General features: G+C 46.0%; 1 protein-coding gene across 1 annotated transcript in view; it reads left to right on the top strand.

Moving 5' to 3' along the window:
- The window catches only part of MAN1A2 (mannosidase alpha class 1A member 2), a 106,934-nt gene that overhangs the window by 31,604 nt on the left and 60,452 nt on the right, over positions 1–14,878 (top strand). The window contains exons 2-3 of the mRNA XM_060236321.1: positions 5,071–5,326; positions 12,543–12,639. Of these exons, the coding sequence (XP_060092304.1) occupies positions 5,071–5,326; positions 12,543–12,639 (353 nt within the window). The remainder of the gene's footprint in view (positions 1–5,070; positions 5,327–12,542; positions 12,640–14,878) is intronic.

Below are 14,878 nucleotides of genomic sequence, written 5' to 3'. Positions count from 1 at the left end.
AAAAAAAAGGAAAGGTCCCCGGTGCAAGCACCAGTCGTTTCCAACTCTGGGGTGACGTTGCTTTCCCAACATTTTCACGGCAGACTTTTTACAGGGTGGTTTGCCATTGCCTTCCCCAGTCATCTGGGGACTCATTTGACTGACCTTGGAAGGACGGAAGGCTGAGTCAACCTGGAGCTGGCTACCTGAACCAGCTTCCACTGGAATGGAACTCAGGTCGTGAGCAGAGAGTTCCGATCACAGTACTGCAGTACTGCTGCTTTACTACTCTGTGCCACGGGGAGCAATTAGGAAGGTGGAATGCCAGCGGGGGTGTTAGGGGCTATCCAGTGTATGTATGACTGTCTGCCAGCTAGACAGAAGTCACGGGTGCGTGATCGGTGCAAGGAGCTCCTGGTTCTCGGGGAATGAGTTCTCTTTCTCAAGGCCAAGGTGGCTGACCTGAAGAAACAGAGACAGTCAGTTAGGCACACAGATAAGGCTCTCTGTGACGTGTTCGATTGTCCCATTCTGAAAATGGCAGCCCCACCGCTGTCAGGGATCATGAAGGTCAAGAGCATACAGAACACCACGCTGGAAAAGGGGGGAATGCTCCCTCAGATTGGACCCCTTCTACAGTTGGTATCCTTTCGTACCAAGGAATCATCCCTTGCCAGGGAGGAAGGGGGGCCCTTGGCAGTTGGTGATTCAATCCTTAGGCATATTGATGGATTGTGAACCCATGCATGGTAACTTGCCTGCCTGATGTGAAGGCAGAAGATGATACTGGATTTATATCCTGCCCTATACTCTGAATCTCAGCGTCTCAGAGCAGTCACAATCCCCTTTACCTCCCCCCACACAACAGAAACCCTGTGAGGTGGGTGGGGTTGAGAGGGCTCTCCCAGAAGCTGCCCTTTCAAGGACAACACCTACGAGAGCTCTGGCTGACCCAAGGACATTCCAGCAGGTGCAAATGGAGGAGTGGGAAATCAAACCCGGTTCTCCCAGATAAGAGTCCGCGCACGTCACCACTGCACCGAACTGGCTCTCACATTACTTGTGATCTAGATAGGCTGATAGGCAGTACTGAGGAGGAGCTAGTGGTCATGGTACATGTTGGCACCAATGATATGGAGAAATGTAGTTGTGTGGCCCTGGAGGAAAAATTCAGACTGCAAGGTAGCCTTCTCAGAAACGCTTCCTGTTCCACATGCAGGGCCAACTAGACAGGCACAAGTCTCAATGTGTGACTAAGACAACCAGGTGCTAACTGGCTAGGAGAGAGCAATCTTGGAGTCTTTGTAGATAACTCACTGAAGATGTGGGACTGCAATAAAAAAGGCTAAATCTTTGCTGGGGATTGTTAGGAAGGGGATTGAAAACGAATCAGCTACTGTCCACTGGAAAAGGTGCAGAAAAGGGCAATTAAAATGATTAAGGGGATGATGGAACACCTTCCCTGTGAAGAAAGATTAAAGAGCTTAGGACTTCTTAGCTTGGACAAACAACCGTTGAGGAGTGACATGATAGAGGTTTATGGAATTATGGATGGGATAAAGAAGATAGAGAAAAGTACTTTTCTCCCTTTCTCACAATACAAGAACTTGTGGACACTCAATGAAATTAATGGCTTAAAAGGAAGTACTTCACCCAAAGAGTAATTAATCTGAAAGAGATGCTGCAGGAAGTGGTGGCGGCTATAAGCATCTATGCTTGGAGTTATCTATAAGAGGGAATTGGATAAACCTATAGAGCAGAAGTCCATCAGTGGCTATTAGCCACAAGGTAAAGATGGAATGCTATCTCTGGGGCTGTGATACTCTATATTCTGGATGCCTGGAGGGCCATTGGCCTGATCCAGCATGGCTTCTCTGATGTAACCAGTGTCTGTCTCCTCTCCCCCCCCCCTCACGCACTTGACTCACTTCTGGAACTTCAAACTGTTCCTAGAGCTTTGTTTCTACACTAGAATTATTTGCCTGCATTGTTCTCGTTAGCAGGGATTCTTCTCTCCCCCTCCTCCCTTTTAACAATGGAGGGGGCGTTTTTATCTTCCCCTCTTCGTGTGCTGTTTGGAAAAGCTGCTGGGAGGATAAAAATTAGGGTTGGCAAGTATGCAGCTCATGGCCTGCACTGCGTGACGCTAATTCCACACACAATCATTTCAAGATACTATGAGTTGCTGGGGACTCTGTTCTCCTCGCAGTTTAAAGAGTCCTTACAAAAGTGTGTTAATTGGCATTTGAGGAGGTGCTTTTTCTCCTATTCTGCCCAACCCTTGCTCTTTGGGACTCTTTTAAGTTTTAAAGTGCTCAGAGCTTACAGCATCTCGGAGGGATGGGGGTTAGTTTCTTGAGGTGTGCATTCTCTCTCCTGCCTCTTCCTCTTCCCTTACAGAATGCTATATATTCTCAGACAGGGGTCATTTTGTGGAAAAAGAGGTGCTGGAGCTCATTTTCATATGCCATACACCCCTGACATCACCGGAAGGTGTACTGAATTACATCAGCTCAGCCTCTACCTTAAAATGCTTCTTGAATCATAATTGTCATAATAAAACCTTAATCCCATCTTACTTTTAAAATTACTTTCTCCTATGTGGCCACTGCGGCATGATGATTTCCATCTGTCTGCTTTATATGTTTTGATTATTTTCCCATTTTTTTTTTGTGGAGAAAAATATTAGAAAATTTGTCATATCTTTGAGTTCAGCAAAATTCTCACCGGAAGTTTGAACAATGGAGCCTAGAAGCAAGTATTTTGGGGGGAGGGGGGAGGGAGAGAAAGAAGAAGAATTGCAGATTTATACCTCCCCCTTCTCTCTGAATCAGCAACTCAGAGCGGTTTACAATCTCCTATATCTTCTCCCCCCACAATAGACACCCTGTGAGGTGGGTGGGACTGAGAGAGCTCTCCCAGAAGCTGCCCTTTCAAGGACAGCTCCTATGAGAGCTATGGCTGAACCAATGCCATTCCAGCAGCTGCAAGTGAAAGAGTGGGGAATCAAACCCAGTTCCCCAAGATAAGAGTCTGCACACTTAACTACGACACTAAACTGGCTCTCAAGAAAGAAAGAAAGAGCACCATGAAATTTAGAGGTTCTGGAGCTCTGCTCCTGTGAGCTTCTGCCCAAAGTGAGGCCTGATCTTAGGTGTTTGAGCCTGGGCTTTCTCACTCTGTTCCCACTCCCCCATACACTGCTTTCAGCACTTACTGGAAGGTATTGAGCATACTCCATGCTCACTGGGCCCTTTTCTGATTTTCTCCCACTTTAAAAAAAAGTTTATAGTCAGTCACTCAGTTTATTTAGATGGCACCAAGCCAACAAAAGCCTAATAATTAAACGAATTTAAACATCTAATGGCAAAATTATCTGTGGTTAAAACAGAGTCGTAAAATTAATAAAAGTATCAATAAAATCAAGAGATATATGCCTTTCTAATACAGAGACAAGCATTACAAAACTTAGCTACCTGTTTTGTGATATTCTGATTGAGAGGAGATAGATTACCTGAGCACTCTGTTAGCCCTGGCTTAGCCTTAACCCAAGGGAGAATATATTTAGCACAGGCTAAACTATACCGAGGATATCTTAGAAACACATGTTCAATTGTTTCTATTTCTTGCAACTCACACCGGCAAAGTCTCTGAGCAAATGGAATTTTCCTACGCTTTCCTTCAAGAACAGCAGAAGGAAGGGTTGAACATCTAGCCAGGGAGAAAGCTGTCCTCGTCTTGTGATCCTCTGAGTTAGTAAGATAGCGGAGAGGAGCGAGATGATACCTCGTTGAATCAGACAGAGTAAAATCCAGGCACCTCGAGAGATCAAGATGTCTTTCCATGTCCTTTATCTTTTTTTGTAAAGTTTTTTGCTCCGATCTCTGCTAAGGGACAGAATGAACTGATGGGAGAAACCAAGTAAATTTAGTTTATTGGTAATCGTTTTTAACCAGCTAGATTGAAATTTATCCAAAAGCAGCAAATATGTTACTGAAAAGCTTATAAAATAATCTTTGTCATGCAGAATCCCCTGTCTCGGTTGCAGATGGCCTCATTTCATTGCTCCATTGACAGGCTTGGAGCCATCCGTTTGCGACTAGAAGGCATGATGACGAAGTCAGTTAAACTAGCATGATTGATGGATAACAATATTAGGACATTTTTCTGTTCTGGCGCAGAGGTCCGTGCATGGATCTGTAGATCTGCAGCTGTTCAGCAGATGCAAAGGTTGTCCGTTGTCACTGCGTTGCTTTCATATAGCCTCACATAATCTGAAACACAGTATTTTCCAGTGGATACTCTCAGCATTGAGCTGCGAGTTACTGAGTAATGAAATGAACTTCATGCACTTGTGAAATGGCTCTCTGAAACATGGCCATTTCCTGAATGTTCTGATATAAGCCACCTCTTCGTAGAAGTCTGGGGTGCAACACAGATGCAGCTCAAAGGGAGGGACCGTCTTTCCCCATATGAACCCCAGAGAGCACTGAGGTCAGCAGGGAAGGACCTGTTGACTATTCCTGGGCCGAAGGAAGCAAAACTGCAGAGTACCCGCACTCGGGCCTTCTCTGTTGTGGCCCCACACCTGTGGAACCAGCCCCTGGAGGAAGTGCGGGCCCTGCGGGACTTTGACCGATTCCGCAGGGCCTGCAAGACCTTCCTCTTTAGTGAAGCCTTCACCGACTAAAAACTGAGAGAATGCTTAAATGATTTTGTTATCTGTCAGAATAGCACCTAGATGTTAATTTTATTGTTTTACTGTTTTTAGAATTTTAACTAATTGTTACCTACTGTTAAAGTATTGTATTATCTGTTATATTGACTGATGCTGTTAGCCGCCCTGAGCCTGCCTCGGCGGGGAGGGCGGGATATAAATAAAAGGTATTATTATTATTATTATTAAAGGCCATCCAGTGTACTGTTGGTGGTTATTAGCAGAAACCTTAAAATTGCAGTTCAAATAAAACTCTACTATTGCTTTATAGTAATCTTTGTCGCCTGCTAGTTTGATACCTTCTACGATATTTTCTAAAGGCGGGACTTTAGTTGCCCTTGAACTGTCTGACTCCTTTCCTCCCTCCCCAACAGGGAAGAAGAAGAACGTTTGAGAAATAAAATTCGTGCGGATCACGAGAAGGCTCTCGAGGAAGCGAAAGAGAAACTGCAGAAGTCGCGCGTTGAGATCCAAGCCGAAATCCAGACGGAGAAGAACAAGATCATGCAGAGCCTGAAGAACAAAGGCATCAAGCCTTTGCCCCCAGTCCCTGTGCCGAACCTCGTCGGGATCAAGAGCAGCGATCCCACGGACCCTGACGTTCGAGAAAAAAGGGACAAGATTAAAGAGGTAGCAGGGTCCCTGACTATGTTTTCTGCTGTAGGAAGTATGTACCACTGAGTCATGATTGTTAAAGAAGCTGCAAGGCTCTAGAGATAAGAAATATTAAAATAAATATTTTGATCTTGATACATAGTTTTGAGAGCCTCCGTGTAAAGGCTTAAGTGATTTATGCGTGCATCTCTTGATAAAGATGTTTATCAAAACAGGAAGAATAACTATTAACATTCCGTTAAGAACCTACCGTATTTTTCGCACCATAAGGCGCTCCGGAGGATAGGACGCACCTTCCTCCTGGGGGGCGATCCGCTGCCTCTTCCTCCGATCCGGCGCTTCCCCCGCGCCTGCCTGCCTGGCTCCATCTTCTTCAGGCAAGCGCTGGGATCGCTCCACGTGGCCCCACCGCAAACCCAGAGCTTCGCAAGTGCCGGCTGCGGAGGGGGCAGCGTGCTTCCTCCTTGCCTGTCTGCCTGGCTTCAGCTGTGATGTTTAAAGCAAACGCTGGGATCGCTCCCTCCCCCCTCCGATCCCAACGCTTGCTTTAAACATCACAGCTGAAGCCAGGCACACAGGCAAGGAGGAAGCACGCTGCCCCCTCTGCAGCCGGCGCTTTCGAAGCGCTGGGTTTGCGGTGGGGCCACGTGGAGCGATCCCAGCGCTTGCTTGAAGAAGATGGAGCCAGGCAGGCAGGTGCGGGGGAAGCACGCTGCCCCCTCCGCAGCTGGAGCTTTCGAAGCGCTGGGTTTGCGGTGGGGCCACGTGGAGCGATCCCAGCGCTTGCTTGAAGAAGATGGAGCCAGGCAGGCAGGTGCGGGGGAAGCACGCTGCCCCCTCCGCAGCTGGAGCTTTCGAAGCGCTGGGTTTGCGGTGGGGCCACGTGGAGCGATCCCAGCGCTTGCTTGAAGAAGATGGAGCCAGGCAGGCAGGTGCGGGGGAAGCACGCTGCCCCCTCCGCAGCTGGAGCTTTCGAAGCGCTGGGTTTGCGGTGGGGCCACGTGGAGCGATCCCAGCGCTTGCTTGAAGAAGATGGAGCCAGGCAGGCAGGCGCGGGGGAAGCGCTGGATCGGAGGAAGAGGCAGCAGATCCCCCCCCCCCGAAGGTACGTACCTTCGGACCATAAGAAGCACACACTTTTCCCCCCACTTTTTTTGGGGGGGAAGTGCGTCTTATGGTCCGAAAAATACGGTACTTTATGCACATTTGGAGAATTTACGTTCATACTGTTGAGTGTTGAACATTCTTTACATATCCTTTGGAAGCCTGGAACTCTACTGGAACATGGTGGTTTGATTTATGTTATTCTGACCATTATATTTATTGGCAACATTGTGTGTGTTATAACGTTTTTACTTTTTCCCATAAGTATTGCTAGTGTTTTGTGTATTTTTCATGTGTTAGTGTAATTAAGTACATTATTTCATTGAACAAGGGAGATATCTGGTGTTTTCTGGTTGTCTCATTCTGTTTGGCAGCAGTGCCTACCCCCACCTCGGGCATGTTCTAAATTCTGAGTTGTTGTGCTGTGCATCTTTGCCTCTTTTTTGGGGGGGGTGGCAAAAGCAAGAGCAAACCATGAGAAACGTGCCAGCCCTGTGGTGAGAAGGCACGGAGCGCTTAATTCCAGCCCCCGCGAAGGAATCATGAAAACAACAGGAGAGGTAAATTCGGAGTCACCTCTTCTCTCGCTGCAGGCGTTGTGGCCTTCACAGTCTTAAAGCAGCCCTACAGCCAGCCGGCATCTGTGCAGGCCATGGCAGCAGAAGCGTTCTTGCAAGCACAGAACGGTCTGTGTTCACTTAACCAGGCACCTCCTCTTCAGCACTTGCTTTATCTAGCTGTAATTGGAAAAATATGCAGCGCGCAGATAGGGGGGCATCGATGCATTTGACGCAATAACTAAAACTTGTCCATCTGTACTTCATTTTCCCTGGATTAAGCCCTCTGATTTAAGATCGGCGCTTTTTTTTTTAATATTGCAAGTATTTCAAAATCCACACAAGTCGTTTCTGAGACTATGTGATTTGTTTGCTTTATTTGTTTAACATATTATATATCTTTTTTTCCCTTGCGATGCTCAAAGCACTTTCCAAATACAAACCGACGTCAAACAGATTTTAAAACTTGAATCAGCCATTAGACTTCAAATTAAAACCAGAACCCCATAGTATCGTAACAATTCAGACCAAATAAAGCCTCTATAAACATTGGTGCTTTGTTCTGCCATCTGAATGGTAAGAGGGGTAGGAAGTGCTGGTTCATAAAACGTTTAACGGTCTGTCATGATCCTAGGTCTAGTGAGGCCTGCAGGCTCCAGGGAAGCCTGTATCGGAGTAACTACAGGGCCTACATTTCCCAGGATCCCTTCTGTCCCTCTGACTGGGTGGGCAACAGTTTTGGAGGGAAACTTGCCCAGTGGAGACCAGAGGGGTGGAACCTGGAAGGAAGGAAATAAAAGGCCAAGCTAGAAAGGGGGAAGTGTTCTCTCTGGAAAGGCTGGGCTGGAGAGAAGGCTGCAGCTAGGAGGGCTCTCTCATCCAAAAAAGTGATGTCAGTTGAAATCAGAGGAAGGGAAAATATTAGGGTTGCCAAGTCCAATTCAAGAAATATCTGGGGACTTTGGGGGTGGAGCCAGGAGACATTGGGGGTGGAGCCAGGAACAAGGGTGTGACGAGCATAATTGAACTCCAAGGGAGTTCTGGCCATCACATTTAAAGGGGCAGCACACCTTTTTAAATGCCTCTCTTTCATAGGAAATAATGAAAGATAGGGGCACCTTCTTTTGGGGATCATAAAATTGGTCCAATCATTTTGAAACATGGGGGGGTACTTTGGGGAGAGGCACTGGATGTTATTCTGAAAATGGTGCCTCTACCTCAAAAAAACCAGTCTCCCCAGACCCCCCGATACCCGCGGATCAATTCCCCATTATTCCCTATGGGAATCATTCTTCATAGGGAATAATAGAGTGCCCAGTAGACATTTCCCTCCCCCTCCCTCTCTCTCACACACAAACACTTATTGGGTCTTGTTCCTGCACAAAACAAAGGGAGGGGCTGTTATCTGACAAAACTGTTACTGACCTTTTCCCATGAAGCGCTTCCTGTTTCCTGCTCAGCTTTAAAAGCACACATTTTAAAAACGGACCTGTTTGCAGGTTTCTAAACCTGCCAGAGCTCTAAAGGTACGTGGTGACTGTGGGGGCGGGGCTTCCCCTGCCAGCCAGCTGGCTGAGGGTGGGGGGAAGCCTGTAAAAACAGGGGATCCCCTGCTGGGACCTGGGGATTGGGAAGCCTAGAAAATATGGTTAGTCGCGTCTGGGCTTTTATTTTCTCTGCACCACCTTTACTGGTTCCCCCCGCCCCCGACTTTTGCTGCACTAAAAATTAAAACCATTTCTTGTTTCGAGCACTTAAAATAAACTTATTATTGTTATACTTCCTGGGTCTGCATGCCTCCTTGATCGCAGATAAAAAGCGCTTGTTGAGAAGGAAGACACGGGGGGTTGGGTAGGTGCTCCGGGCCCTCCCAGACTGACCAGTACCAGAGTGGTGGCAACCAGTAGAGGCCCTCCTTGGTCCCCTGCTTGTGACACTGTCATACAAGCCGGATGACTGATTCAGGTGGGTAGCCATGTTGATCTTAAAGGTGCCACTGGACTCAGACTATATGACAGCAATTCTGCTTGAGGCAACTCTCCAGTATGTAGAAATCCAGTGGCTCTAACTCCCTAAATTCAAGATTTCTATCAGGTGGCTGTATATTTAGCCTAATGTCTTGTTGACCGCAGGTTTATTCTGTATTAAGCGGGGAAACTCACAGAGACTTGTGGAGGGTTCTTATTATCCCCTGTACCTGCTTCTCCTCACTGGCAGCGCTCAGAGCCTCTCCCTTTTCCAGCTTTCATCTCTCCTTCCCACCAACCAACCTACCTACCTTTATCTGCCCACCCCCTCCCAACTTTCCCTCCTTCTCTTCCTGAGGGAAAGTCCGGCTAAGCTGTGAAAGTTGTGCAAGTAGCAAGTTGCTCAGGCAAGTTGAGAGGCGGCCTCCTGTCGGCCTGGTCGACTTGTGCAAGACGAACAGTGGTGAATTGTCCAGCAGCTGTCGCTGGGACCGGTTGAGTCAGTGAGTCCCCCAGAAGTTGTCACCTGACCTGCGCAAGTCCTTCCTCCGCTGGGGAGAGAGCAGGGCCCTTTCCAGGACCGTTCTGGCCTCCCAATTTACCCCATACCCATTTCTTTTGGTCAACGAAACAAAGGGGTGGAAAGCTCAGAAATATTGTTGTGTCGTTTCGAGTTCTTTTAGTTCTGTTCGAGTGGGGGTAGGCTCTAGTCGTTAAGGATGGAATGGTTTGTTTTAATGTAACAACTGTTAATGGATTGGTTTAATATTGTTATATTTGTTTAAATTAAAAATGTTGTTGGGGTTGCTTAGTGAGCCCCCCCCCCCCAGTATGGCCACTGAATCTCAGAACCTAGTCTTAGTGAGTAAGCAATTTGTGTGTACTATTTCTATTATTTTAGGGGATTTTAATCCTCCATTGTATTTTATTGAGATTTCTGATTTCTCTGCAGACTTGAGGTTTCCTGCAGATTTGTAGAGAAATCCCCCAAGCCTTGCTCCATTGTGTGGATTTTTTGAGCCGCACTATGGCCCGTTTCAGAACTATGTATACGATAATCCGATAGTAACAGAAGGTCATACGCAGCATGTGGTTGGCCCGTCTGAATCTGCGATTGTTGTATGATCGTTGTATTAGACAGAGGATTTGACTCTTCCTTTACTGTCTGTATTCAGTCTACTACCAAGATGACTTGATTCCCCCTCTACTGTCTGTTGCCAAATTATGTCACTTCTGTAGGTGCAACAATTTGAATTCTTCCTCTGTGCTAAGCCAAGATTGTAGGGCCTCTTCCGTTGGAAGAAGGTTTTAAACTTGGCTGAGCAGAGTGGTAGGATACTAAGCAACATTGCTAAACCCAGCCCCCTTTCTCCATTTCTGTCTGTTACAACTGGTTCATTTTATCTCCTGCCTTGAAGTTTCTCTTCTGGAACCATCCAGTTTGTTCAATTTGTGTTTGGTGTTCAGTGGCATTACCTTATCAATAAATGGGTTATGTTCAGTGGCATTACCTTATCAATAAATGGGTTATGCAGGGGTTGTTTTGTGGAAAAACAGATGGTGGAGCTCATTAGCATAACTCATTAGCATATGCCACCCCCCACCAGCCAAAAGCAACCCAACCCAAGAAAGGAGAGCCCCGGGTGAGCGAGGCCTGCTTGGGCTGGCTAGAAATTCCACACACACACCCCCACAGTCGAAAGGCCAGCAAGCCACCTGCCACCCCAAATCACATAAGAAGTGGAGAAAGGGGGGTGTGGGCTTCTCCAGGGGTTAATGAGGGCTGCTGGGCGTGTGGCAAAGCTCCTGGTGGCTGGCTGGCTGCCCGCTCTCCTAATCCAGGGATTGTTATGCAGCTGCACCTATTCAATGGACAAGGTAGGTGGGGAGAAGGAAGGGGAGCCCTCAGAAAGGTTCAGGAGCTGCACTCCTGTGAGCTTCTGCTGAATTCAAGTCCTGGGGTTATGCAATGGTCAAACTGAACCAAAGGCCTCCCCTAATTCGGATGGTTAATGATTGCAGTTAATTTATTTTTATTTTGGGATAATGTTTTTCCTGTTTTTATAAAAGAGAGAGAGGAAACTGCGAGCATCTCCCTTCTCACAAGAATTTGTGGTCGTCTCCAGATTATTTAGTGCCCCATGTGGTGGCGATAGGTCAGCAGTCTGATTTATACAATGTCATACGCACTAAATAAAGTGTAGCAGCCCGTTGCCCTGAAAATTAAAAAGGGGTCTGGAATCTGCACAACAGAGAAAAATATCGATTGCTGCCGTATCTACAGGAATCTCCCTTGTGTCGTCTTTGCTGTTGCTTGTATTCAAAATATGTCACAAGGAAATATAGAAGGATATATAAATTCTGAACTCCTTGATTTTTTTTTTTAAATGGCTTGATAGTGTAGGTATCTGAAAATGTTGATGGACTAGCCATGAAAGCAAACTTGCACAGGGAAACTCAAGTGAATTCCTGCTGATTTCAGCAGAGTATATAGTCAGCAGTCAAGATGACAGTTGTGGGTGGATTGGCTTGTTAATTGCCTCTTTCTCTTTTCAGCCGTGTGACATTTTTTCTACCAGTCTGTTGTGTTGTGGATGTGTTGTGATACTGTACAATATAAAATTGAACTGGAGAAGCTTTTGGGATAAAACAAGGCTTTTTAAATATTTGGTGAGAGATATCGCAATAACGGCTTGGCTTCATCTGCCTGAAATTCCTTTATTATAGTTTTAATTATTTTCTGTATGCTCTTATTATTGCATCAGCCTTCTTGTGGCATGCAGCTTTGATCTGCGAGCAGTGTTCCCTCTGAGTGTGAGCTAGCTCACAGTTTTTCAGCCTCCAGGTCAAATATTTTTTGCCTTCGTTTGGGAAGGATGGCTCCAGAGCGAACTAATTGATGCAGCAGCTCACAACTTTAATGCCAGTAGCTCAGTAAGTAGAATTTTTGCTCCCAAGATTCCACAGCTTAGAGGGAGCATTGTCTGTGAGTGCATTTGTTCATTACAGTTTGAGCCAAAATTAACATATGACCATATACTGAATCAGACGCTCAGTCCATCTGAGTCAGTATTGCCTACTCAGACTGGCAGTGGGCTCTCCAGGGTCTCAAGCTGAGCGTTTTTGCACCTATTTTTAATTGGAGATGCCAGGGATTGGCAGATGCTCTACCACCGAGCCATCGTCCCTCCCATCAGACAGAAGGTACAAAAAAGACTGATATGAAAAGGGGAAACTACCTATATTTTGGATTAAATGTGAGAAATGATCCACACAGGTGTTTCTGCCACTCGATGTGCTTCCTCTGCCCACCTGCTGGGATAGTCTTTTAAATTAACTACCGCTCATCCTCTTTCCCTATTAAAAGCACAGTTATTTGCTCGGACAGCCTAGAATATTTTGCAAGATGGTATTCATATGTATTTGAAACACTTCTACACTTTCAAGATCCGTCTCAGTAGCCAGAAAGCTGACATCGTATTGCTCACCTGTGCAGACATAAGTCTTTTAGGCTGGGTGTTGAATTGAAAACGTTGATGGAGGACACACAGCACTGGTAATCTGTTGAACGATCCCAACTTTTGTTTGTTTTCTGTTCCCTAGATGATGAAACATGCCTGGGAAAATTACCGACAATACGGATGGGGACATAATGAACTGAAACCCATTGCTAGGAAAGGACATTCTACAAACATATTTGGTAGGTTGTTTGTTCTGAAAACTATCATTGAATGTTCTTGCATTAAGATCCTTTGTTCCTGCCACAGAACCATGGATATCTCTGAAGCAAAGTGAATTAGGGGTACCATTGATTCAGCTAAGGAACTATTAACCACCAGTTTTATTATTCCACTTCTATCCCCACTGGGGACTCAAATTGACTTACATCATTATCCTCTCCTTCATTTTATCCTTACAACAGCCCTGTGAGTGGGTCAGGCTGAAAGCATGTGACTTGCTCAGGGTCTCCCAGTAAGCTTCCATGTCAAAGCGGAGGTTCAAATCTGGGTTCCCCAGATCCTAATCCAATACTTTTAACTGCTACACCATGCTGTCTTCCACTGCAGTCACATTTAAATTTTTGGGAGGGTATGACCCGCTTGTGTCTAAATTGCCGTTCTTTGTGAGTTTGTTACAGTTTGGTGTATAAATGTATAACTCCACTGGTGAGGAATTTCTATAAGATTAGGAACGCTCGTGGGGGTAGGGCTGTCATGTGTTGTTGGTTCATTCAGTATGGAGTTCTGATTAAAAAGTTTGGTTTAGGCTTTTGTGATCTGCTTCAGGGGTGTTTTTTTTAAATCAGAGATTCAAACTGCCTTGCTGGGAAGAGAACACACTGACCTCGCAACGGGGAGATAAGATAGCTGTGCTAGAATCACCTCCTGGTACTGTCTCTCCATTAACATTCCGTCCAATTCAGCACCTGTGGGAAACCAGTTTGAGCTGGCTGCGGACAGACCCATCTCCTTTCTCACATGGCTAGAGGAACCATTAGGCCATCCAGTCATTTGGCTGTAGGTAATTTCTGAGGGCCCTGATTGGTGCAAAGGCCTAGCAACACTTGGGACCTTTAGCAATAAAGAAATCATCCTCAAACCTGTTCTGCAGCCTGGGAAGGCGTCTACGTGTTACCAAGACATGCTGGCGTGCCCTGGCTCATTTTGGCCATTGCAGATTTTGGTTTGTTGAAGCTAACTAGCACTGGTTTTGTTGGCTCTGGAGAGAGTTGCTTTGGAACCTGCAACTAAGAATGGGTAACATCTCGTAACTGTTGAACCAATGTTTTACAGCAATTTAGTTAGCCTCTGGATTTTTAGATGTCATTTTTCTCCTCACACAGTAACTGTTCTTGTTTAAAGTATTCTTTGCACCATAATGATAATGATGAAGATGAAGATGAATGGCTGGACAGACAGATGGACACATATACCCTGGTCACTGGTCTGGTGGCTCAGTGGTAGAGCATCTGCTTGGGAAGCAGAAGGTCTCAGGTTCAATCCCTGGCATCTCCAAAAAGGGTCCAGGCAAGTAGGCATGAAAATCCTCAGCTTGAGACCCTGGGAGAGCCGCTGCCAGTCTGAGAAGACAATACTGACTTTAATGGACAAAGGGTCTGATTCAGTAGAAAGCAGCTTCATATATATATGTCTTCACAGCTTGCAATCTGAATCCGGTGCCTAGAGTGGCAGTCCACCTACTGCAGTACTTAACTTTTGGGGAATTCCTACTGTGGGTCTACCTTGCAAGGAAGACTTCCTAGTCAGTTCTGGGAAAGTCAGGAGTTAGTCCTTTGGCTCCTGACTGGAGAGATAGGAGTAGTGGCAACCTACCAGATTGAGGTGCACCCTAATATTTTGTAACTCGTATTTGCTGCCCTCTTGGCAAAAGGCATTTAACTCGGGTTGGGTTGGACGACCTTTTTGACAAGGGCCGCCCTTTCAGTTGGTGATGTACCAGGAAGCTTATTTGCTCCATTGTGACTCAAAAACATAACGAAAGTGAGAGCTGTGGTGCCTTAGATGCCGTGTCCATAAGTTCTGACTTGTCTACGAGAGAGAGAGATACACACGTAAACACAGTTTGGATACAGACCCAGGAATCAAATGTAGAACTAGAGTAAGACAAACCCATTGATTTCCAGTTTGATTTGGGAAATCCATCGATATTTGCCTGCTAGATGAGACAGGCCCTGCTCTGAGTAACAAAATGAAAAGAGTGGGTGGTGGGTGAGGCTGGCTAGGATTGGTGATACATGCTGTAAGTTTGGTGGTATGGGAACGCTACACTATTGATGCTACACATACGGGCTCAATGTCAGCTTGGTCAAAGTTAGCTGTTTCCTTTGCTGACTCCCTCGTAGACGATCAGCAACCATATAAACCTTTGCCTAATGTTAAAATTTCTTTAAATTTAACTTGGATGCTCGAAATAAATCT

The sequence above is a fragment of the Heteronotia binoei genome, chromosome 4 (assembly GCF_032191835.1).
Source record: "Heteronotia binoei isolate CCM8104 ecotype False Entrance Well chromosome 4, APGP_CSIRO_Hbin_v1, whole genome shotgun sequence".
Lineage (NCBI taxonomy): Eukaryota > Metazoa > Chordata > Lepidosauria > Squamata > Gekkonidae > Heteronotia > Heteronotia binoei.
The sequence above is the reverse complement of the archived record's forward strand: the minus strand, read 5'-3'. Positions and strand labels throughout refer to the sequence as shown.